At 44.7% G+C, this 26,852-nt stretch overlaps 1 protein-coding gene across 1 annotated transcript; it reads left to right on the forward strand.

Moving 5' to 3' along the window:
• Positions 1 to 818: 818 nt before the first annotated feature.
• Positions 819 to 16,954, forward strand: LOC147903047 (urease accessory protein G-like). Its single transcript, XM_087374137.1, has 8 exons — positions 819 to 929; positions 1,015 to 1,176; positions 1,618 to 1,809; positions 1,937 to 1,997; positions 3,152 to 3,353; positions 5,626 to 5,747; positions 6,007 to 6,111; positions 16,653 to 16,954. Exons 2-8 carry the CDS (start codon positions 1,037 to 1,039, stop codon positions 16,734 to 16,736), a joined length of 906 nt encoding a protein of 301 aa, XP_087230263.1. The 5' UTR covers positions 819 to 929; positions 1,015 to 1,036; the 3' UTR covers positions 16,737 to 16,954.
• The last annotated feature ends 9,898 nt before the right edge of the window (positions 16,955 to 26,852 follow it).

Genomic DNA, 26,852 nt, shown 5'->3' on the forward strand with positions numbered 1-26,852 from the left:
AAGTGGATGAACAAGCTCAAGAGAAAATAAAAAGGTTCCATGCAAAGCTCATCTCATGGCAAAGGGCTATGCATAGTAGAAAGGCATATATTATTATGAAACCTTTGCCCCCACTTCTCATATGAACACCATTAGGTGTGTGGTTACATTGGCAAAATCTCATGGATGGAAGATCAACATCAAAATTTCATTCTTGAATGGGGAACTTCAGAAGGAGGCCTATATTTCTTAGCCCATTGGATTTGTGGAACTTGGAAAGGCAGATACGTTATGCAAGCTAAGAAAGGCCTTGTATGATTTGAAGCAAGCTTGGTATGCAAAGATAGATGCCTTTCTTAGTTGCCAAGGATTGCAAAATAGTCCACATGAGAGCACCCTTTATGTTAGGAAGGCGGGGAATTGCTCATCATTGTTCTCTATGTCAATGACATGCTACTGAATGGTACTAAATTACAATAGAAATTTAAGAGGTTAGATTTGGGCATCTAGATTATACAAGATGATAGAGACATTGGGTTGTTATAGTCCAAGTGTATTGGTAAGCTCCTACAACGGTTTGAATTTTAGAATTGCATGCCCATCTCGACTCCTATGGAATGGGGCTCAAGCTATACATTCACTATACCAAGAAACCTTTTTGATGCCTTCCTCTATTTATTGCTAGACTTGCCTTTTATGACACATGGCAACCAATCCGCATCCTTTAAGAGTCATCATACCATTTCAATTTCAAGGTGTGTCATAACAAAAATGGGGCTCTAAAACATAATGCCAAGAACTATGAAGTATATGGAGCTATAATGATGAAAACCATTAGTCCACACTGGACACGTGATCCAAGTTCATTCTGGTGTGCCTTGTCATACGGATGAGCTTGAGCGACTGAAGTTTGAACTGCCATTAATATCTAACACGCTAGGCGCTTCTGGGTGCTCTTCGATTCTGATGCTCCGTACATCCTTAACTTCAAGAGTCCGACTCCTCTGATCGCTGACAGTTCTGTTGTGGCAACAGGATTGCTTCCCTGTCCCAAGAGATGGAGAATGTCGTTGCACATCACTCTCCTGATCTCCACGACCACGACCACGACCACAACCACGACCACGGAGACGGCCACCATCACCACCACAACCATGACGACGAACCGGCCCACCCTCATGACCACGAACATCCTGTGTAGCTTCTTTTTCCCAGTTTCACATTAGCCTACCCATAGAGCATATAGAAGCGCATATGATATAGATGCAAGTAATCCTCTCCTGCACGTTCAAATACGTTATAGTAGAACACGGAGCGACCGTGGCACTATTATTCATCTAGTCAACAAGACAAGTGCGAGTCAAGAATGACAATATCCACCCTGAAGATAGGATTAACAATCTGTTTCGATTGGAGTGAAAAAGTTCTAGTTCAAAAGCAAAAAAGCAAAATTGCATCATAGTTTTATTGGTATGCAAAAGCTCATCATGTGACCTCATAAGGAACCGAATGAAGAAGATCTAATCAAGATTTTGTAGATTGACACTCTTTGAAGTTCCATATCTTGTTTTTGTGCTACATGGAGATTAGGCCTTGAACGCCGAGTTTTCCTTTTGTTGAATTGCAAACCTTTTCCAGAAGTACGGATGCGGCAGGCTACTGGAGAGGCAAAGACGGAAAACTGTACCACTCACATGATGGATTAGCTCCCCATACGCATGAACCGTTGGAATCACCTGGATATTTTACAAGAAGAGCTCAACGACTTGCAAATCGAGATTTCAAAGATCGAGCTTTCACTGTTGGAATTGGTGGGCCAGTTGGGAGTGGGTGAGTGGTTTGTCCCTATCGTGCTATTAGGAGTCTCCTGGTTTATAATCAAATCTGTTGATAGCCAAATTTTTGAAGAGAATCGTCTAAAGCTAAACCTTCCTCTGTGATGCCCCAAAATTTCCAGGAAAACAGCTCTTATGTTAGCCTTGTGTATGGCTTTGCGTGACAAGTATAGCATTGCAGCAGTAAAATGCTATCCTTTTCCAGTTAGCTTTTTGGGGTTTTTTAAACAACAAATCTTATACATGTCATTTTCAGTTTTTTCATAATGCTCTCTAATTTTGCGAGAATTGATATTCATTAACACGCACATGTGTGCATGTATGCCTATCCATGCATTAGTGTGGGCAGTGTTATGCTCTCTATGCATGAATGTTTCTGGGCGGTGGTCTTTTTTCCCCTTTTGGTCACACTTGTTTAGTGCAGAGAGACTGACGTAAGATGGACCTAAAGTTTTATCTCTAGCATTAAAAATCCTTTGAATGTGAACGAAGGGGCATTCACACGTGTTAAGAGATGACTATAACTTAAAAAGGCATGTTGAGGCCTATATAGGTTTCTTTGTTATATTCCTCTAGGGGATAATGTCGATCTTTTCACTATTCTCAATGCATGCAAAGCATCCTTATAATAACATCATCCATACAAAGAGGCTTGAGGAATTTTAGAAGATTAATAACTAGGATGACTTTTTAATGTGGCCTAAAAATAAGGAAAGATGTAGGCAGAAATAAGGAAAGATGTAGGCAGAATTGTATCTGGCAAATTTTGTGGGGAGATCATTGGCCATTGGTAAGTGATTGGAAATGCCTTGTATTCTTTGTCACTCTGCCTTTGCAAATCATGTTGTAAGTGACAGAATTGACCTTCTATTCTTTACTGCTTTACGTTTGCAAATCATGGTGTATTTGGCAGTCTATGCAAGCTGAAATGGAGTGCATAATATGTTGAAATAAACTATTAGAACATTACTATATTCAGAAATGATGCCAATCATCCCGTCCAAGACAAGAAAGCTTGCCACACAATTCATGTAAGTGCCATGGTAGATCATGTTAGCAAATTCACGCTCATGTTTTTGACAAGCTTGATAATCAGATATTTCAAGGGAACGAAATCCCAAATACTGCTTATATTGTTGTGGGAGTGCCAGCAAGACTGCATAATTAGATTGCAAGCTAATCATGCTCCATATCAATTAAGGGTACAGCGCATCAGTAAGAGGCAAGGCCAATTTTCGTGTTCTACTCAATCAATCAGAGCCATAAGCTACTCCTTCAGAAAAAGTGTCCATGCATTCTATGTTTGTCACGATGGTTTTGATTCCACTGTCTTGCAGGTTACAAATGACATTTTCACTCGGGAAGATGGTGAATTTTTGGTGAAGCATGGTGCTCTTGCTCCTGAGAGGATAAGGGCAATAGAAACTGGGGGTTGCCCACATGCCGCTGTTCGAGAAGATATCAGTATCAATCTCGGTCCTCTAGAAGAACTTTCAACACAGTTCTCAACTGATATTTTATTATGTGAATCTGGAGGAGGCAAGTCTCTTTGATGTAGCTCACTTTTCTGTATTGTAAATAATATGACTGGAAGCCTTGGGGACGGGCGGGGGTGGTGGGAGGGGGCAGAAATTTTCAAGCTCTATGCGTACGTTGTAAACTCTCGGGAAAAATAATTAAATGCTAGACTTACGAGATGTGACATGGCAAAAGCAACATAGAGCGAGTCCATTGGCATTATCTGGTGCTGTCCCGCAAGGGAGGGAAGACCATTGCCTCCATAGAAGACTGGAGTCACTTTTGAGATTTGGGATGGTTTGCCTGGATAGAGGCATCATGACAACCCCCCATTGTGTCTATGTGGTCCCATTCATAGGTGCCGTGGGACATTCGTTAGAAAATATATGACGTTTGTGTATAGCGACCAGGACATATTGTATCGTGCAGTATTGCTTGCAGACTGCAGACACTAGTGGCTGTTACAGGGCTGGATGGAGCTAAGGGAGAACCTCAGGCCCTCTATTAAGTTCGTGGAGCTAGCACCTAATTTTATAATAAAGAGGCTTCAGTGGACTGAGATGGAAAACAATGGAGGGGAATGGGGGTTTTATATAGGGGCTGGATGCCTCCTGAAGATGACCGCCCTGCTGGTTGGTTTTCCCTGACTGGGCCGACCAGCCTGGTTGGCTGGCTGACCTGCTGCCCAACCCGCTTGGGCAGGCCTATATATAGGACTTCCCATGTGGCTCATTTCTTGCTGCCGCCTGTGCCTCAGCCAGCCCGTACTGCTGCTCTAGATCTGCACCATATACCCTCCCCCTCAGACTCGTATGCCCCCTATGTCCTCCTCGTATGGGGGCTCACAGGTGGGAACATTGACTTCCAACACCATCCTGAGGTTTTCCGACTTGGTTTCCTTGCTGGGTATTCCCTTAATAGGGCTGGAATCTGTCCCGTTTTCTTCTTCCTTATGGTCAATTATATCCTGCTCCAAAGCATCCACCATCCCTTAACTTAACTTCTTGCACTCCTGGTTTTTCAATTGCAGGTGCATGGTCACAGTGGAGGTGTGTTCCTTGCCTTCATTCTCACAGAGGAACTTGAAAGGTGCAAATACTCTAGTTCGAGTGTGTGCACATGAAGCTCGAAGACTGTCCAATAAGGGGTACACAGGTCTATTCCAACCTTGCTCTGATACTCGAGTCTCGAACACACATGCACAATGCCAGTGCATTATTGAAGATTGAAAAATTCCAATCACTAGCTACAATGCTCTCCTAATTGTGGAAAAGAGTGCACAAAGAAAGCAGGATGTGGCAAAGCCATGCATGATTGACCAATGAAATGGTGCCATGTGGCACCTATCCCTTCCATCCGTGAGGGATATATGAGGCATTCCACATCATGTGGCCCCTTAAAATTAACACGCCATGCTATGACTTGGAGTCATAACATGTGATCCTCTAGACCCTAAGGTCTACCTGTCACTCTTGGAATCTTTTTGATAGTTTAACCGCCTGACTACCCAAAGGGAAATTCAATGAGCTAAATCCATAGCTAAGCACTAGTTTGCCCAACAGAGTGGGTGAGCTGAGTCTAGCCAGCAGAGGGCGAAGAGGAGAGAACTGCAGAGGCCGGTGTCAGGCTGTTTTATTAGTGTAACGGAGGTGCATAGATGGATAGAGAAAGGTACATGTTACCAGGGAGTGGCAATGGCTGGGGGGAAATGAGTAGTGAGGGATGGGTGAGGGACAGGGAGAGAGAAGGGAGTGAGAGGGGTGTGAGGAACTTCCAGCAAGGAAAGTGTATGAGAGTTGTGTGGGAGAGAACAGTGGGATTCGAATGACAGAAAATATATCAGTTAAAGCGCTTTTCACGGTGCTAAAATAAATGAGCCTACTTACCACATGCACAGCTAAATTCACTATAACTAACTCAATCTTTATTCACATCTGCTGTATTGAATACTCTTATTTCCTTTGTAAGCAAGCATCCCTCACAAACCCAAGTAGGGATCCAGATATGGCGCTGATTGGTGTAAAATAGCATTTGAGACTGTTAACATTGTCTCTTGACTGCTAGCTTACTGCAGATGTAGAAAAATCTAAATTCTTGGAATTTTCCATTTTGATAGGTCCAGGTTGATGCAGCGGAAAGATATTTGAAATGTAGACTTTTCCCCAACCAAATCTGGGGTGCTTCTTGATATGATCTTTCCAGTGGGTTATGCATTTTGGGATCTGGATGGATAAATTATGAGTGTTGGATTATGTGGCCTTAGCTTTGTCTTCTCTTTCTTCCTGGTTCACAGATAACTTAGCTGCCAACTTCAGCCGGGAGCTGGCAGACTACATTATATATATTATTGATGTTGCTGGAGGTGATAAGATTCCTCGCAAAGGAGGCCCGGGAATCACTCAGGCTGATCTTTTAGTAAGATTTCTTTGTTTGTTTGTTTTTTTTTGGGGGGGGGGGGGGGAGGTGGGTTTCCTGCATCATCTGGGGATTGTGTCATGCAGACATAGCATTGCAATCGTTTGCTTTAATAACACCTTCACACCTAATTGATCATCGAGCACAAGTTTCACCTCCAACTTGCAGAAATTGTCACATACATGTCAGTGGATATGCTTTACTCTGATAAGTTGCAAAATGTGGTGCGACTTCTAATTCACCTCAAATTGGAGAACAGGTGATCAACAAGACTGATTTGGCAGAGGCTGTGGGCGCAAATCTGAAAGTAATGGAGCAAGATGCTTTCAGAATGCGGGATGGAGGACCTTTTGTATCTGCGCAGGTATAACGACTCTACAACTTTTGTGGATGTGCATCCTCACACAGCCAACACATGTGAATATTTTCTGCTGTTGCTGCATCTGATCATATGAAATAGGATTGCAAACTGCCAGAGCTTTTGTAGCTTTGAGGAACGTGAGAGTCTTGGAGACCCATGGTTTTGAGTACCGTACCTTGCTTTTAACCTCATCCAAGTGGAGCTCAAGGAACATCAAGATCCAAAGGACTGAAAAAAGAGAAAAGTCCTGAGATTTCATTAAATCATTAGATGGTACATTGTTTGGAGATTGTCTCTTCAGTAATTGCAGGAAGGTTTTTTTGAATTTCTGTTAAATGAGTCAAGTCAAGGAAGATGTTTTTCAGTCCAGGAGATCTTTGTGAGATTTTGTCTATGTATCATTGATATTTATGTGTCTTGATGAACAGAGGAAAAGCTGAACAAGCTTATAGCACCAACTGGCAAATGAAGCAGTTGAAATGTGATGATGCATCTGAATGGAGGGAGTAAGTATTGAAGTCCATGGAAGAGCATTTCAACTACATGCATCCAATCGGGGATGCATGTGGATTTGCATGCATTAGTAGGCATCAGCCTTATGATGTGAGACCTATCAGATAAGGGAAAGAAGAGGCCATAGACAATCACCCCCTAGGATCATAGATAGTCCTGGAAGGCTGACAAGGGACCATGTGACCAGCCCCTATGTCCAGCTGGGTACAGGGGTCTCCGACCCACCGCCTCCTAGCCTCTAGAGGTCCTCATTTCCCAAAATATGGTCAGGGGATATGAAGACTATTACACCATTAGATAGAATATGGATCACACTATGTGCTTGCACTGTATGGTGACTAATTCGCCTGCTATATGATAGTTCACGTTTCTCATTCCTTTTCTGCGCATAATTTGGGCACAATAACACCTTTACAGGCCTATGTCTCCAATGTTCCCTCTAGGCAAAAGCTAACCTATCTGAACAATAGGGGATACTTATCATCCTAACGAGATACATTCCAGGTCTTTGAATGGTACTTTTAATTTATGCTTTCCATTGTTGTCCATATCCTGCACTTTCCTTTCCAAGCTGCAAATCAAAGCTTGAGATCTCGGGTTTCCTGTTCTAAGTAATAAACTTGTTCTTGCGTGTCTGAAATAATCTTCCTCTTTGCGTATGGGGTGGGCGTCAGGGCAGCAGCCATAGCTAGAAAAGCCGGTTGGTGAGAGTTGAGGCCGAAGTGACAGTAGAAAAAGTCTTCATTTTTTGTGATTCCATGATGGCCTGCAGTTCTTAGTTGCCCCTCCATTGATGCTAACCACAGAGTTGGGCCTGGGGCTCAGCCCAAATGTACTGAAGCTACCGACTAACTTCTACATACCATTCCGTACTCTGTGGATGTTAACATGCAGATTATTGATCTATTAGTATGTGCATACAGACATGACGGAGTCAGACCTGCCCCCCTGGGGCACTTATGGGGAGGGAGGGCCTCCCACAGCTCCTCATCCGTGAACAGTGTCTCTAACTGTTTACTCACGCTCATCGGGTTCACTGATGGAACCTGGTCCCAGATTGCCTCTCGGGCTAAGATGACTCAGGGGGTCTCCATCTATGACTAGAACAGCTGCCAGTAGAAGTTTGTGATCATCAAGGATCTCCTGTGGGGCTGAGTGCATCCATCCATGCTCATCCTACAGTCTCTGGAGCTGAGTCCCTGTTGATTGAGGCCCTATGGTGTGTAAAACTGGCTGGTCATCCTATACACTTGTTGAACCACTTGGCGCGAGAGGAATGGTACGAGAACTCTGCTCGACGGACCTCCCTGGCTTGGAGCTCTAGCCTCGTGCTCTCGTAGTGATCACTAAGCCATTGAGAGCCTAAATCCTGCTCTTTGAGTCTCGATGGAAGCTGGGTCCTGTTCGCAAGCCTCTCTCCCGCTCTTGAAGAGCCTGTCTCTGTCTGAGGGCTTGCGATTGTAGCTCTGTGTTGCTCCTTTGAATCGGATAAGACAGCTAGGTGGTCAATAGGCCCCCCTCCTATAGCTGTTGCCAGATCTCTGCAATTGCCTGTTGCACCTCCTCGTCCTGAAGTAGCTTATCTGGGATGCGAACCCCCTTTTGGGGGAGACCTCTACGGGGCTGATCAAGGTGTAGCACCGTAGGGGAGTGGTCCGATAGAGTGGTGCATGCCAGAATACCTATAGAGCCTCCTCTATGAGCACCTAGTCCCCAACATAGAAACGGTCTAGGTGTTCCAGCAGTCGATCATGTCTCCTCTGTCCAAAGGAAAAGAGTAGGCTGCTTGGCGTCCTAGTGAACTCCGCCTTCCTCCATGGGTCTCTACCACTAACCGCAAAGATGAATTGCTCCCAGGTGCTCCTCTTTGTTGCCGACATTTGTGTATGAAGCACGTCCTTGTCTTTCCTCCTCAAACTCTAGATTGTTGAGTCGCCCCCAACAACCCAAGAGTCTATATCCGGGAGGCACTCCGTCAATGCTGGGCGGTGCTATGGGCAGGATGGTGCATAGACATTCATGATACTAATCCTGGACTCGCCCATGTAGAGGGCCATCCAAACCCCTCGGCCTGTGATAAGTTTCTCGTGATCACACCTGGGGTGCCACTGCCTGAGACACCAAAATGCAAACTCCTCCACTGCGGCTTACGACAGGAGACCACACCTTCTGGCCTGAAAACATATGCTCCTAGACTAGAAGGAAATCCATTGCTCGTCCTACCACTGCCCTCTGCAAGTGTGGTTGGCTCCTTGCACGATCATGGAGACAGTGCACATTCCAGCTGACCATGGTACAACTCATGGGACAGATGCCATAGTGAACAAGGCTCGTGAGTGTGTGGGAGCTTACATCACAGTCTCGAAGGTTTGTGATGTCGGGGCGGGGGGGGGCTTGAAAGGGGAGTAGTCCATATCCGTTCGTTTGGGCACTAGGGGTATGATTGGTTCAATGTCTACCTTTCATGTGCCCACTACATCATGAAGGAAACATCTACCTCAAACCTGTCAGCGCACTGTTGAAGGTCTAGTAGGTCGGATGCGTGATCTCCACCTCTGGGGGAATATGGATCAATGCTACTGCCAAGCCCTCTCCTGTGCTCAATGCGGAAAATCCTAGCTGATAAATGGCAAAGTCCCCATGGTTGAGCCACAGGTCGATTCCCCGTGGGCCCATCCATTGCTCCATCATGTGATACATCTGCTCACTCATCATGTAGTCGAATAACGACGGGGTCCACTGCTCCTCTCCATTGGATGTGAAGTGAAAATCCTTAAAACGGGCGGGTACGAAAACCAAACACGTTGATAGACCCCCCATTAAGGGACTATAGAATCAGCATGATATCTCTCCACAGATAGAGGATACGCATCGAGGACCTCAAGATAGTTTGATAGTCGTAGTCCCTCGGCAAAGGCTATCCAAGGCACGGTCTCGGACCTGGTGGTTGAAAGAAGCGGCCACCCGTTTTGTACATGGTCGAAGAGGCTGTGTCGTGAGAGGATGTGGTCTGCCTGCAAGGGGGGGAGTCTCCGTCTTAGGGAGGATGGTGGAAGAGAGGCCCAGGCTTTCCCTCTGCCTGCCCGCGAACTAAGGGGTCGCCTCTTGGGGGTGGAGGCGGAGGAAGGGGAAGGGCCTCATGTGAGGTAAAAGGCGGAGCGGGAGGGGGTGGGGCGGGGGAGAGGAGGAGGGAGGGGCGGGTGGTGACAGATGCTATAGCAAGTTGTGGGCATAGTTACGAGCCGAAACGGAAACGGAAGAAACGGAGTTTCCGGCCCCCGCCAAAACGGAAACGGAAGAAACGGCAATATGATACAATTTATGTATAAAATTTTATTTTTTATACATAATATAATTATCAATAGAGTGCAAATCATACATAATACAATTATCTATACTTGAAGCTTCAAGCATCAATGCATCATTCATGCCTCTATGATTCTAAATTCTTGAATGATGCTTCAATAATCTGAAATCAACATGTATCATGACTAACAAGTTTGGCAAGGTAAAAGAGGATGGAGAGGTGGAAGGAGCCTGGAGGTTCAGAGGTAGAAGTGAAGGAGGATGGAGAGGTTACAGGTAAGATTAAAGAGAGAATGGAGAGAAGAAGGATGGAGAGCAGGTTGCCAAGCTGCAGCTTGCAGAATGGAGAAGATGGAGAGAAGGATGAAGAGGATGGAGAGAGAAGGATGGAGGTCCGAGGAAAACGGGATGGAGAGTCCAAGAGCAAAGGATGGAGGGATGGAGAGAGCTTAGAGAAGGTGGAGAGAGCAGCAAGGATGCATAGGAGTGCAATGGGCGGGAGGCGGCGAAAAAAGGAGCCAGGCGGCGAAATCGCGATTTTGGGGGTGTAGGGCAAAAACAGGTTTTACGAAACGGTGAAGAAACACCGTTTCCGTTTTGCTGTTTCCGTTTCCTGCCTTGAAACAGCCGTTTCGTGCAACTATGGTTGTGGGGGTGGAGGGGATGGAGGATGCGAAGAAGGGGATATCTAGAGGTCGCTTGGTGACACTGTTGGTACCACGAGATCAGTGTACTAGTCATTGTCAGTTTCTGTTTATATATATGGAATGGCTGGTTATCTCGAGCTCTACCAAGCCATACCTTGTATATATTTTCTGATTTTTCTAATGCTGTTTATGCATTTCTGATGTTTCAAGCACACATCTGAACAAACCTGTAATATTGGCAGATTCTACCACTAAGTATTTTCAGTTTTCTGATTTTTGTGCTTGCTGTTTTGAACCAGCAAATGAGGACATTTGCTTCGTTTCAAGAGGGGGGTCTGTCACGGAGACATGAATTTCTACTTTTTAGGAATTTACGGTGACTAACTTGGCCTCCAACGGATTAAAACTGTAGACACTTCAGTGCAATTAATTCCATGGGCCAAGGCAAAGATCTGAGGGTGTTTTGGCCTGTTTTCTGCACATTGAATGTGAATTTTTCCTAGTGGTTACATTGCATTATCTTGGAGTAGTCGTTCCTTGGTGGTGACCCTAGTCTGGCCAGAGGGGCTCTTATGGCAGCACCCTTGAATCCCACTACGGTCAAGGTCATTCTCTCTCTGGAATATAAGCAACAGGTTGAAAAAGCAGTTCAATCACTCTAGGACAAAGTAGTGGTAGGCAGGATCCTGGGCCTTACTCCTAGGAGGCAACAGATTCGTGATTGGCTCTAGGCAAGCTTAGCAGTGGAGGGTGACCATATCCAGGAGATCACCATCTATGGTAGGGGAGTCTTTCTCCTACAGCTGCACTTACCCTTGAGCCTTGTGGAGAAGAGTCCGATCTTCCTCCGCCCGCACTTGGTATTTTTCCTTGGTACCATGGTTTTACGGTGGAGGATATGGACATGACAAACCGTGTACCGCGCTTTTTGGTGATGCTCCGCTTCCCGGGGCTACCAAGAGAGTACAGAGCCATTCTCATGTCCGTTGGTTCAGCTTTTGGCATAATGTTGGAGTCCCCAACGAACACAGCAGCTGCGGTTGTAGCGGAGGAAGGGGTCCCTAGACTCTGGCTAGTGGTGCAGTGCTCAGAGTCGCTCCTATAGGAAGTCTACCTTGAGACACTAGACGGGGGGGAGCTACGCCCTTCGGGCCAGTGCCTTAGATGCCGACTGCTAATGGTGCATGTGACACAGGATTGCCCTGGAGGTTAGAGACGATCCCCCCCCCCCCCCCCCCAACAGCAGATGCACTAGAGACCATAGAGTGCGACACAGGCAACGAGACCTCAATAGGCTTATAGCCAACAGCACCAGCGTCAATAGCATCAACATCATGAGTCCCAGACCCCTTGGGTGGAGCCATCCGAGGGGAAGTGGAAGAAAGCATGGTGAATGGAACTACAGGAGACAGACCAAGGCAAAGGAGAAGTTGCGGGAAGAGAGCGAGGCACCTTCCCAGGCACAAGATGTACACCCAAGGAGCGCCCCACCCCCTCAGCACGCCAGAGGACGAGACTTTCTTCTACCTTCCGAGGGCCCACATGCCACTGGGGCCTCGGGCACACAGGTTTAGCAAGATGAGGCGGGATCCTCCGAGGTTCCGGCATCAGCCATCCCATCTACCAAGCCCCCGCCGCCACAAGAAGAGGGCCTGAGACCACAACCACTGGTGCAACACAAAGGCAATGGAGCTGCAGTAGGCTCAGTGGTAGCCTCTTCTTCGGTGAGCCGTCCTCCCCCTCCTGTTCTCCCTCCTGCACCCCAGGAGTGGGTTGAACCAAGGGAGTGGAGGTGCTACCCCCCTTTTGAGCATCAGGCAATGCTCCAAACCAACACTCTACTGATCCTGAAAACCACAACTGAAATTGAAAAGTAGAGTTGCATCAACAGAGGTGAATCCGCCAGTTCACCCTCCTCCATCCACATCACATCCAAATAGCGTCGAGGAAACTCTACCACTGTGTGCCAATAACTGTTCTTGAATCAAGATCTCGTATTGTTCCTTTGTCTGTGGCTGTTCCTCATGAGGCATATACTTTGGCACATCTTGTGCTTTCACTGCACATCTTGGTTGAATTCTCTTAGAAACCACAGGCCTCACCTCTTGAGAGCGATGGTCATATCCCTTATCGCAACATCATCCAGAACAACCACAGGTCTCACTCCCTTGAGAAAGTTGGTGATGTCTCGACAACGGAACCACTGTAACTCTCCAAAGGGCAATGAACAGTTGATAAATTACAGCCACTTAGAACTTTCCACAGCAATCCAAATCAACTTAGAACACAACAACTGAGAGCTAGATCGCCCCCATGGACACTAGATTGGCCCTAAACTTAGCGTCCCTTTCGGTATTTCTTTATCTTTTATTCAAAAGGCATGCAAATACAAGAATAGCACCACAATGCATCAGCCCACAGACAGCCAACTGAATAATTCGTTCACAAGCACTTCCGTTTTGCTATGCAACCACAGAAAAGGCATTCCAGTCTAGTGCAACATTCCATGGCAACCCTTCTTCCTATTCTAGCTGAGGGTTTTGACCTGGCAGCTTTGATACCCACTAGGGGAGTCCTGGCAGGAGAGAAGTCAGCCAAATCTGTCTTGGCAGCTTTGATTCCTGTCAAGGGAGTCCTGGCAAGAGAGAGGCCAGCAAAACAACCATGTGGCTGTTCCTGGTAAAGAGATAGGCTAGCTTCAACAAAGCAATAGGATTTGAAGGTTCTGAGGCAGTAGGAAAGCTCCCGAAAAGCAATCAACAGATTGAAAAGCTCGGGAAACCCTGGGAGAGCAGCAAGCATGAACACGAATCTCCCTGGGCAAGTTGGATCAATGATTCAAAAACCATCTCTATCTTGCAGCATAATGACTGTCTGCCAAGCAACCCTGGCCGTGGTGTTCGTCATGCCGTTTGGGTCGGCCCAGAGGAAATTGCGCACCAGGCGCCTTAGTTGTCCCATGCAGCGCCCATAAAAGCACCAGCAAGAAGCAATATACCAAGCCGTAGCTAAGAGAGCCTAGTTGGCTACGAGAGCCCTCCCTGCTAGAGAGAGTTTGACCGAGCTCCAATATAGAAGCTTCCGCCGCACACTCTTAAGGATTGCGGCAATCTGCTGCTCCGCGGTGATGTTGATCTCCACCTGACAACCCAAATATCTCGCTATCTGCCCTCGCAAGATCCTCTGAAAACCAAAGGATGCTCCCCAGTCTCGAACCTACGGGACCTCCTCCATCCTTGTGAAGAAACAAACCGACTTGGTCCAGTTGATTCGAGCCCCTAAGGCCTCACAATAGATGGCCAAAGCTCCTCTAACTGCCTCTAGGCCCCGGCTACAACGAGGAAGAGGAAGGGGGCAAGGGGCAGCCCTGCCGTACCGTCTGGGAAAGAGGGAAAGCCTCGCCAAAGTGGCCACCAATGAGCATCTGGCTCGAGCTCCCTGCATAAAGGGCTGAAATCCCCTGGATCTGCTGGTCTCTGAAGCCCAACTGGCGCATAGTGCCCTCTAGAAAGGACCACTCCACCTTATCATAAGCCTTCACAAAATCCAAGAGAAGGATAGCTAGGGGCTAAGACTCCTCCTTGGCCCAATCTATGGTCTCCCAAAAGGTGAAAATGATGTCCACGGTAGGTGTCCCTCTGTGGGTCATGATGCGGCACGGAACTGATCGAGTAAGTTGATGCAGGCTGGCCTCTGCCAGGCTTGAGGGTTTATTTCCGGTAGGATTAATAGGAGTTCCTTTTTTTGTTTTAAAAAAAAAAGGCTAGTTGTTGCCGCTGGTGCTACCTTTATATATATATATATATATATATATATATATATATATATATATATATATATATATATATATATATAGAGAGAGAGAGAGAGAGAGAGAGAGAGAGAGAGGGAGGGAGGGAGGGAGGGAGGGCGGGAGGGCGGGGGGAGGGAGGGGGGGAGGGAGGGAGGGAGGGAGGGAGGGAGGGAGGGGATAGATAGGATAGATCGGATAGGATAGATGGGATGGATAGGATCGGATAGGCTAGGGATGGATAGGATAGGATAGGCTAGGGATGGATAGGATAGGCTAGGGATGGGAAGGATAGGATAGGGATGGATAGGATAGGCTAGGCTAGGATAGGATAGGCTAGGCTAGGCTAGGCTAGGATAGGGATGGATAGGATAGGATAGGATAGGCTAGGCTAGGCTAGGCTAGGCTAGGGATGGATAGGATAGGATAGGATAGGATAGGATAGGCTAGGCTAGGCTAGGATAGGATAGGCTAGGCTAGTAGATAGATAGATAGATAGATAGATAAGTAGATGGGATGGATAGGATAGGATAGATAGATAGATAGATAGATAGATGGGATGGATAGGATAGGGTAGGGTAGGGATGGATAGGATAGGATAGGGATGGATAGCATAGGATAGGCTAGGCTAGGATAGGCTAGGGATGGATAGGATAGGATAGGATAGGATAGGGATGGATAGGATAGGATAGGCTAGGCTAGGCTAGGATAGGATAGGATAGGATAGGATAGGATAGGCTAGGACAGGACAGGACAGGACAGGACAGGACAGGACAGGATAGGAGAGGAGAGGAGAGGGAGAGAGAGAGAGAGAGAGAGAGAGAGAGAGAGATGATATGATATGATTGTATTAAAGTCCTCTTGAGACCCTTAAAGATCTATGGGACTAGCATCCGGTGAAAGAAAATATCATACACTTGCTATGTAGCTAGTAGTTGTTGAGTTAGCTTGTATGCTAGTCCAAATACCTTGTTGCAGTGTTCCAAATCTTCTTTTAGATAATTTCCTAGCTTTGTAGCTAGCTGATCTAATAGATTTTATCGTGACCACGTCTTTCTCTGATGTGTGCATAGGCCCGACATCTTAGGAGTATGTGCTGTTCATTTCCACCTCCCCTGTGGGGCAGATTTTGCACATTCTTTCTTCCCTTGGGAACTTAGTTCTTGCCCACCTTCTCTTCTCCACTATCATGTGATCTGGTTCTCATTTGCATATTAGATGCCTCTTCCCCAAGGTATTTTTGTATCCCATAGCTGTGCATTGGATTAATTTCCCGTTTGTAGATGGGGTCTTGCCATAATTTTTGTAGCATCTTCTGTGTTACTATTTCCTTGATCTCACATGCATCCTCTGGTATATCAGCAGCCATAATTCCAACCATTTCATCCCATCTCGGGGCCATCCAGTGGTTTGTGTAGCTTCCAATGCCTCGTGAGGTATCCTGCCGGCATCCATCTTCTCAACTTTGTTGAGGTAAGCCATGAATTGGCATAATGCCTTCCCTTCGAGAGGCATCATACCCGTCTCAGCCAGTAGGATGAGGTAGGGAATCGAAAAATAGGTAGGTCCATTGAGATACCAGAAAGGTTCGAAAAAATTAGATGTAACTAGTTCTTGCTTTGAAATTTGAGGGATTAGAAAAGCCAAAAACATGGGAATCACAGCGAAAGACAAGACTAATGTCTAAAAACAGGAACAGAGAATTGTCTAATCCAGCTATTTGTCATAGAATTGGGTCCAGAAGCCTTTGTTAGAGGGCAAAGATGCATGCTGCTGAGATGAGCTAACCTTCCCCAATCTTTTGTCTGAATACTTGCCTCTGTCGTTCTTTTGTATAGCTTGGATGACTTGGGCTAAATGAGTCTGTGCTGTGTAAGAGTTCCCATGGAATAAGTAATTCTAGTGACCAGCGTTGAAGATTTCTACTGGGAAGAGCCCAAAGAGAGGTCATCCTCACAAAACCAACAGAGGATGACTCAAACAAAAGGACCATAACTCTCCAAATTGACTTATCTTCTTCTGATATGAAATCGGTGATCTAGAACGTTCTCAAAGTGAATTGCGAAGTCATTCTGTGTTTACTCTTCAATTGAAATTTATTTTATGCTGTCAATGGTTTTTATTATATCTCATGTTTATGCTGGAATATATTCATGGCCCACATTAGCATCCGGCTCTCGTGTAGGAGTGTGGTTTATTCACAAGCATATTTAAGTTGTATGGTGACATGCAGAACTGTATGCATTCGTAACTATTATACTTACTTGAGGATTTTACATGTATCATAGGTGAAACATGGTGTTGGGGTAAAAATGATTCAAGATCATGTTTTGGCAGTTTGGGAGGAAGCAACTGGACAAAAGCGCAGGTGAAGCAGTTTAGGTGGGTTGTAGGACCTGAAACCTGATAGGGATGCCTTTCTGTTTAAAGGACATTGCTTATAGCCTTTACAAGGCAACCTGTTGATTCCCCCTTTTGGTTAATTTAAAGTTGCGCATTGGATTTGCTAGCATTGGGCACTTGAACGCCTTTGAAGTGAAAGACATGGAATTGCATTAATGGGATAATACCTAGGCCCAATGGATCTTGAGATGCTGTTGTGTTTGGTGGCCTGTCTGATGATTTCAGCATTTTACAATTGTCAAAGACCCTTGCATTAGCTGTGCTTGAGTTATTCATTAGAAAATTTTGGATTGTTCAAACACCAGACCTTTTGGGTGTGTTTCGTTTCTGACCGGTCAGCTGAGGTCTAGAAAGACTGCTTTTTCATGACTTTTGATGGAGAGAAACATTGAGTTAAGAAGCCACTGGGGTCCGAACACCATGCTATAGCTTGTAGGCAGTGTGTCAGCACTTTAAGTCAAAGTACATCAGTGAAGCCTGTGCTAACTTTTTTCTAGTGTTCTTTGTGTATAACGAGACAATCGTGGTTTTGTTTGTTCTGTTTATTTGGAGGAGAGCTGCTTTGCTAATACAGATGCACTGGCAATTTTTTATGTCATTAAAACTTTATAAACAGTATAAATGCTTCAACTTCATAATCGTGGGTACCGATTGTGGTTTAGTTTTTGTCTCTCCCTCCTCGTTAATTATGTATATTGTATGTTATTTGAAGTAAAAATATGTGAGAATGGATTCAAACACACGCCATTTTTGTGTGGAGATGGTTCCCTCACAACAAAAGGAGCAGCCCAAGAGAACCCTTAGTGGCACTTGATGACATGTTAGTTGCAGATATCACTTGTTGCTTAGTGCTGCGCCTGCAATATTTTATTTGCACCCAACAAAGATGGTCAATATAGTTATTTTCAGTAAGAATGGAGCTACAATGTCTCACGTTATATTTCTACTATCCCATGACTTCAAGCTTTTCTCCTGTGACATAGTTAGGGGTCCTACTTGTGGCTGGTTAGGAATGACTTCAGCTTGAGCTTCAGCAACCTCTCAAACGTGCGAGACACGCACAAGTTTTGGAATCAAGTACACACAGTAGAGGTGAACTCTCTCTCTCATGTACTCGAGAGCCACACAAGTTGCTCGTCCATGATGTGCCTTTTTTCCCTTTCCCTCTCTGCATTTGATGCATATCTGCCATATTTATATCTCCTGTATTTTTTGATGATTTTCAGCTAGTAGCACTTGCACAAAGATACCAAGTCACTCTTGCCCTTGTGCTGATTGGAGTGGATCCCAAACACTGATCAGTTAATCATCCATATATGGTTAAAATTTAAGATAATTTAAGACACTAACCTTCAATGTAAACACATTCTCTCCACACATTCGTGAAATGATCACTTTAATCTGAATGAGAGTGGACAGTTTTCTGGGCCACCTAACTTCTCATTCGATCTCTAGATCTCCTCCTTCCTTGGATCTGCCTCCCTCTTCTTTTGACCTTTTGACAATTGGTTTGTAAGTCTTGTATCTCTCTTACCTCTTCCTCCATCCGTTTCCATCTTTTTTTTCAGTTTCAGTTCACGTTAGGTTTGTAGAGATGCACTAGTTACCTAATAGGCCTACACACAGGGGTGTCTTTTGATGCAATTCAGATTTTTGGTCTCGTATGCCTCTTCGTTTTTCTGCAAATGTTGAAGGCTCAAAGATTTATTGCTTTAAGCACAATACCTAGCCTGCAAATTGACTTCTGTGTATTGTTTCTCGTTTAGGCAGGAGCATGGACATATAAATGCTTAAAGGCACACACTAGAAGGGATGCATATCTACAGAGTACCCTGTCTAACAACATTCTTTGAATCAGAGATTTTGAATTCAACAGTCTACTAGCTATTGTGATCAGGCACTTTTTTGGATACAGGGCATGGCATAGCATTTTTGGCCTACAATTGTCCTTTGGTCGTGGACGAGAGGGAGGGGTCACCTCTAGAACCTCAATCACGAGAACCCTTTGTCCTTGGACCCTTTAGGTTGGTGTAATTGTGTCTATCGAAAAAGGGTGGATCTTTGTCAGCTAGGTTGCCATTTCGTAGGTCAAGTCCTACATCGTGCTTTGTGACCTTGCCATGATCCAAAGGGCCCCTTGCTAGATCGTCTATGCTATGAGTTATTCCACAGGCATTGGGGAAGGTGTCTGTCCACACAATAGAGGCACCTCCCATCCACGGGCTTCTGCTCCAACCATGGGTCGATGGGCAATTCCCTATGGACCACCATCTAGAAGAAGTATGAAATCTTCTATGGTCAGAGGCTAGTCCATAATCGCGACCAAAATTTGGAAATGACCTCATCGCTCGGTTTTGACACCTTTTGTTGCCCTGTTTTGACCTTGGCCTCAAGCCACCTTCGCCCTTGCTCTGTGGAGTCGTTCTAGGTGGTTGCCTCTAGCTGAAGACGACATCCAATGCTTTAGTGTACGAGAAGAAGGGGGGATCTTCGTAATTGTATCCGAGTGCCCCACTCTCAAGGGTCAAAGCCACTCTCTTGGGATCCCATTGAACCTCCCAAAGGGGAGTGCCCCTCCAACAGCTGGGCCACTCAACATGTTCATAATGTCACGGATCGAAACGTGGAATGACGAATGAAAGAAGAGCATAGTTGTTAGTTGAACCATAATCGTATTGTATGAGATGCAAAGAAGGCACTCTAGAATGAAATGCTTTGAATTTATTGTGCCATATCAAGGTAGACTTGCAGGGCTCATCAATTTCATGTTGATGTTCTATGAAACATCTTATAGCTCGAGCTTCTCCATTATTGGACCATTGCTTTCGAAGTAGCACTTTTTCATTCACTTTGGCTAATTAAACAATAATCTCTTACAATGTGCTCTCGTGAGTGGAGTTCATCTAAGACATGTGGCCACTAAGTAGAGTTGTGAGCTTGGTACTATATATCATTGGTTCATTATCTCACTCCATCTCTGTACCTTAATCTATTGTGAAGTTGAGTTCATCAAGGTTGAGTTCATTGTGTTGGGTATTGGATTTGAATGCTTAATTTTTCAATAGCAATCATAGATGTAGGACTATTGTCGATTGCTCCCATTGTTTAAACATATTGGTTCAAGTGCTAAAAAATAATGAGGGTCATGTTCGTGCTGTATTTGCGTCCATGCAGAGTTCTTATGGTGGATCGTTTATGACCCATGCGATGTGTCTTTTGATGCCACGTCTTGACGATGATAATGTTTACTCCCAGGGCACGTCCAGAAGGGACTTTAGTGCAACCTTTCTTGCGTCCGTGGTAGTTGGTTTCCCTTTGCTTGTGGTTTAGCTACTTCAAGCGGTCTTGGATTGTCTTGCAAAGGTTGAACCCCATGCCCAATCTGGACTAGTTTCGCTTGAATTGACTCGGAGGCTTTGTAAATTGCACTCTGCGGCTCGGCTCTTCCTTCTTCATTGGCTCCGGTACCACCATGGGCAGGGCAGTCTCTTTAACCCATTCCAACACTTGTCACTGCACTTCCTCCTGAATAGGCCACTGGAGTAAGGCGCTCTGCAAAGTGGAAGGGCCACACACTTTCTTCCCTGATATGGGTAATTATGTTGATGGGTCCATTGTCAGATCATCATCTACATTTCGTGCCACAGATGTACTGGGCATCTTGCTAGCCATCTTTTGCCTCTTTGCCTTCTATTGATCGTAGTCCTGGGATTCTCGACACTCATTTCTCTAGTGCTTCTCTCCCAAAAAGAATAGACAGTTCTTTGGGTGATTCACCCTATAATAACAACCACTGCCTCTGCACCCATGCCCATGCCCACTGCCTCCTCCACCTGCACCACCCCCTCTCGATGAGGATGGTTGCCGTGGCTCTAAACTACCTTGAGTCTGAGCATCTGTTGCTCTTGGATCATTAACTGCGGTGGTTAGCCATAGCATTTGTCCTTGAGTGCATTGACTCCGACCATCAAAATATGAAAATGTAGGCTAATTTGCTATATAAGGCTTTGAGAGAGGAAAGGCCAAGCCATGGGTTGGCAATGAGAAATTTAATACATTTTTTTGGTCTATGTTGAATTGAATCTCACTTGTTATTGTTATTGATTGGTGACAGTTGGATTTATGATTACCAAGCATTGGACTCCTTGCAATTGGAGCATCTACATGGCTAGGGCCTCTAAATGACCTTTTCCTTCTAGACATTAGATCTTGGTAGCCATCAATGCACTTTGTTACTATGTACAATTTCTAATTACCTCTTTATCTTGAATGCTGACTCCATCTCCAATCATCATCTGACGATCATGAAGATAGAAACTTGATAAAGAGACTGCTGAAGACATCACTTGTCATCAGGTTTAAAGGGAGACCAAGTTGCCCATTTTATTGTGGTTGATGCCTTTTATTCAAGTGGGCTTGACTAGGCCCCCACAACATGTTGAATGTTCACGTTGTTCCTCACTTTCTCTATATTAGGTTAGATGAGGCTATCCTTCTTTTGTTTGCTCCTCCTCCTAAGTGTCTTACTTCCTAGCTTTCTAAATGTCCTTTACTTAGTGTGCTATGCTTGTATTTCTTGTGGATAGTATGAGTATTCTTTACGAACAAAAAGGATTCTGTGAGGAGGGTGTGATGCGTTTTGAAGGATTACAGCTAGTCTTGGCTAATTATCCAAGAAGAAGGTGAGATTGCCTAAATAAAAGGTATCCCTTTGGGAAAAAGAGCAAGTTAAAGTGCACTTATGATATGAATTGGCTCAATGCTCCTTTATAGATCATCTACTTCTCCCCTTCTCCCTTCTTACAAACCCTACCTAGTTTCTCATCTTATAGCTCCTAGCTCTTGAGAATGGTTGAGGATGTTGCTTCCTAATGTTCCTAGCACCAGCCATCTTGTCCTTAGTGTTGCTTGCCACTGTTAGAGGTGTTTAGGCCACCACAATTAATGTTGGTGCTTCCTACTTTTGTGGCACCCAACTCAAAGTTGTGTTATTAATAGGTCCTTTCTCAAACATGCATTTGCCCTTGATATTCTTTAGCTTAGCTTGCCTTTGTTGTTGTTGTTGTTTTGCAACATTGCATTTGCCCTTGATATTCTTTAGCTTAGCTTGCCTTTGTTGTTGTTGTTGTTGTTGTTTTGCAAACTAGTTTTGTGTGCCCGTAGGCCCTCATGATTGTGTTTGGGTTGCCATGCTACCTCGCGGAATTCTCTTTTCTCTGCCCTTGCTTGGAGGTGGGCCTCACATAAATGCTTAGTAAAAGAGTTATTACTTTGAATTTGCCCTTGATATTCTTTAGCTTGGCTTGCCTTTGTTGTTGTTGTTGTTTTGCAAACTAGTTTTGTGTGCCCGTAGGCCCTCATGATTGTGTTTGGGTTGCCATGCTACCTCGCGGAATTCTCTTTTCTCTGCCGTTGCTTGGAGGTGGGCCTTAGATAAATGCTTAGTAAAAGGGTTATTACTTTCAATGGTATGTTGCACCCCATTGTTTCAGTGTCATGGCTTCCGTTGTCTTTACCTTCTTTAAAAGTGATGACCTCTTTTCAACTTCCATGCTTTTTTCTAAGCATTGATATGTGGATAAGCTCTTTTTAGCGTTTGTGGATTCCTACAAATTGGGGCTCTTCATCTTTCTGATTGATTTGTCATGCCCATTGGTTGTATATGCTCCTCTTTAGGTCTAATTACATTGAATTCATTTTTCAACATCTATTTTTACCTATGGTGATAGGGATCAGGGGGTTCCTTCTCTTATATCTCTGAGCTAGAGTTTGGGGGCAATGGGTCTAAGGTATTTCATCCTTCAAAGTCTCTCTTACTAGTAGAGGGCATAACACATGTTGCAGAGACTTGGTGTGTGCATGTCTTGTCCAGTGGAACGTCCATTGGACAAGGAAATGGCATGTCTTTTGTTAGGCTTGTAACTTTTTGTAAGTTTCGATTTACAAAATAGGCAAGGTATGACGATAGAAGTTGAGACAAATTTCTTACTAAAAGACAATGAGTGGAACTAGAAAAGAAGATAAGAATCAACGATGTGATATGGCCAAAACTATTTTATGTAAAGCTCCCATTAAAGATTTTGGGTGAGCATTGGTTCTCAAGTTTCAAGTTTTACCAGACTCTCTCTCTCACAGGCACGAATGCATGTGCACGCGCGCACACACACATGCATTTATGCACACACACGCGCGCACACACACACACACAAGCTCGTGTTATCATTGTGTGGTGTTGGTAAATCTACAATCACATGCGCAAAAATGTTTCAAAAAATGTTTCATATTGCCAAGTACTAGACACACCTAGTGTGGCATACTCTACAAGGTCAGTAGGACTAAAAACTATGGTGGAAGGGGTTGGTTTATTAAGCCTTCGTGGCCAATACATGGCTTATGTTAAACTTCCATGGCCAGTACATGGCTTAACTGAAATTTAAGTGTGGTGTTGGTACTTGCACAATTACTGATGCTTTAAAATGTTCCTATACAGTTACACATATTGATGACATGTTCTGGAAATTTTGGTGCTCCATCACAGTGAGCTTCTTAACTATATGCTACAAATGTTCTTAATTGGTTAATGATTTGTATGTGATGATGACCGATCGATGACATTTGTAATCAATGAGATCTTCTCTGATTATACACGGAGACACTTCCATTTATAAACTCTAGGATATGAATAGTCTGAATATGAAGAAAATGCTACATTATGGTTTTTCTTTTAAAACAATGATCCCAATCATAAGGTTATTGGAAGGGTTTAATAGCTATTGGCAATAATGGACAATAGGGATGAGAATCATTATCCTTGGGGAGTGTAATACTGGAAACGGAATAGAAAACTAAGGGATTCATGTCCACTGACTATTTGAGTCAGTTGCATGGCGTGACAACTATAAATACTACCTCCTAAAAGATGGATGAACACCTCAGTCTCCTGATCAGATTCTTGTGAATTAGTAGAGATGGGCATCCCGTGGAATACAAGAACTGTGGCTCACAATTGCTATCTAAAGGAGACCTCTAAATAAGAGACTACTCAGGAAGATCGCGGCAAGGACTAGACTGGCCGATTGGGAATCAGACTACTCAAGATGATCGTACAAGACCTTGGTTTCCTGCTCTTTCTGATTCATACACGATTGATCATCCCTTATCGGGGTGCCTATTCTCGTTGCCGTTGCACATGATGTGAGTCACAACTCATAAGGTGCTTGCATATAGTACAAGAGCTGAATCTTTATGGTGGAACGTCCCTATGGGTTGCTCCTTCCCTAAATTGGAGGTTCTCGTCTTACGCTTCATCCCATCTCACTTTCCTATAACACAAAGTAGCACTATCTCTTGACATATGTATATTTGATGCATACTTGATATCTCGCTATTATGCTGCTTCTTCGGACGATGCATGTTGTAATTCTTCTTATGGCTTTATTTGCCTTCCATCGTGGAATCCTCGAAAGATGAAGATCTTTGAAAGGATAAGACCTCACGCAAGTCGTTGATGATCAGGTTTGTCTTCCATGCTCAGTTTGATTGTATGAGCAAGTCAGAGTACACTTATGATATGAATTGGCTCAATGCTCCTTTATAGATCATCAGCTTCTCCCCCTTCTCCCTTCTTCCAAACCCTACCTAGTTTCTCATCTTAAAGCTCCTAGCTCTTGGTGCAAGTTGAGAATGGTTGAGGATGTTGCTTCCTACTATTCCTAGCATTGCCCATCTTGTCCTTAGTGTTGCCTAGCATTGCTAAAGGTGTTTAGGCCACCACAAGTAATGTTGGTGCTCCCTACCTTTGTGGCACCCAACTCAAAGTTGTTTTATTAATCAGTCCTTGCTCAAACATGCGAAACACCTTGATACATTTAGCTTAGCTTGCTTATGTTGTTGTTTTGCAAACTAGATAGATTTTGGGTCAACATTGGCTCTCAAGTTTCAAGTTTTACCAAATTCTCTCTCTCTGTCTCTCTCTGTCTCTCTCTCTATCTCTCTCTCTCTCTCTCTCTCTCTCTCTCTCTCTCTCTCTCTCTCTCTCTCCCTCTCTCTCTCTCTCTCTCCTTCACATGCTTTCCCCTCCTCTCCCTCTCATGCTCCCCCCTCTCTCTCTCTTCTTGCTCCCCCCTCCTCCTCTCTCTCTCTCTCTCTCTCTCTCTCTCTCTCGGTGTGTGTGTGTATTTGTGTGTATGTCTCATGGACACGCACACGCACACATGAGCATGCATACCTGTGGACACATGATCAGGCACGAATGCGCACACATGTAGACACCCACATGCATGTGTGCGTGTGCACGCCTCTGCATACACACACACACACACACCAAACACACATGCATGGACATGGTTTTGGTGATTTGCTTGCATGTGCATGTGAACGTGTGTGCACGTACATGCGCGCATGCCCACACACACACAGACATTGACATAGACACACACACACACACACACACCCACACACACACACACACACACACACACACGCGCGCGCGCGCGCACACACACACACACACACACATGCACACTCCTCCCCTTGGGGACCCATGTGATCCCAAGGTATACATGTTGAGAGCATGGGACTCTCGTACTATGATTCCCCACATTGGTATGGGCAAGGAGTCTCTTATGATCTTGATTATCTCATACACTTATATCAATGTCTCCTATAATAATTCTATGAGGAATGCATAGATATAATGGAGATATGATGATCTTATTGATATGGAGAATGCATCATATTGATAAGATGATTCTATGTAAATACGGGGTAGAGAGATGGTGGAGACTTGGAAACCAACCCCTTTTGAAATGCACTAGATGAAATTAGTAGGACCACATAGTAAGTTTTGTATTATGTTGGTTGGGGTAGGGATTTGTATTGAGGAAAGGGAGGGGAGGTATTCCATGGGGGGAAGAGAGAGGGGAGGTATTCCATGGGGGGAAGAGATCCCTGATTGATACGTTTTCAATATTATGGAAGGAGCTTTTTGTACTTGAGAAGTTAAAGTTTCACCAACATGCTCTATTGGGGGATTGATTGCATGGGGATGTATATCTTCCCTTCCCTTCCATCCTCGAGAAACTCCAGGAGCACTTCCCTTCCAACCTAAATTATTGAAGCATACACACTTTCTTAGCTCCAACGACTTACCAAGCTCTGGCATGACCTCGGTGACTTGCAATGCTATGAAGGCTAACTACTGCTGACCTCAGTGACTTGCTGCACGGTATATCAAGCTGAACAAAAAAGGATTTGGAGCATCACGAAATGCCACTTACGAATTGTGGACAATGGAGCCCCGTGTCCCAGGTGTGGCAACTTTTCGATTTCAGTTTCTTTTTATCTCTAGACCCGCATAGCCAAGAGACCACCATAGTATTCGTCCATCAATGTTGACACTAGAAATGATTGTAATGTTGAGTCCATCCTGTACTAGTCCTCTACGATAGCCCAATGTGCTAGTCCTCTTCGACAGTCCACTTATGCTAGTCCTCTGCGACAGTCCACATTGTGCTAGTCCTCTGCTCAAGACATCCAGAGTATGCCTCAAAACCCCCCAACATACAAGTCTCAAGGCACGGGACTACTGGCTGACAAGCCTCACGAGGACCCAATCCCTACTGCCGTGACAATTTGAGCAGCTGGATTGATAGCTCAAAATATCTTAGAGATTCATGCTCCTTTGTGCATACGAAATGCCTTGGAGATGGATATTGTGTATGCAATACAAAGCTCTATTGATTGTATGGACGTAGCCGACGGTAGTAGAATCCATGCCAAAATCGTGAAGAACAACTCGTCTCACGAATCACAACCCACGTTTCCTCACTGAAGCTGCAAAGCTAGTCCTGTAACTTCATCAAAATGCTGCTTTGAATTACGTAATTTTTCATACGGTTGACAATCGAGCGACAAGCTCTCAGTCGATCTATCACGCTCCCCAACAACTACTACTAACAATTACTTTAGACACTTCCCGACCAAACTCAACACTCAAGGGACCTTCGAGTGCTACGTATTGTAGCTACGTAGATCTTGGCGAGATAGGAAATGTTAACACTGTGTTTTGATATGGAGCCCATGTT

Source organism: Dipteris shenzhenensis, chromosome 4 (assembly GCF_047967505.1).
Source record: "Dipteris shenzhenensis isolate YYH24624 ecotype China chromosome 4, Dip_SZ_1.0, whole genome shotgun sequence".
Taxonomy (NCBI): Eukaryota; Viridiplantae; Streptophyta; class Polypodiopsida; order Gleicheniales; family Dipteridaceae; genus Dipteris; species Dipteris shenzhenensis.

Bases quoted from the DNA above. Each gene is read 5' to 3' on its own strand.
- LOC147903047 (XM_087374137.1), top strand. From the start codon at position 1,037: ATGGAGAATGTCGTTGCACATCACTCTCCTGATCTCCACGACCACGAC. The intron at 1,810-1,936 runs GTGAGTGGTTTG...CAAAATTTCCAG, and splicing joins GGTGGGCCAGTTGGGAGTGG to GAAAACAGCTCTTATGTTAG. The intron at 5,748-6,006 runs GTAAGATTTCTT...ATTGGAGAACAG, and splicing joins TCACTCAGGCTGATCTTTTA to GTGATCAACAAGACTGATTT.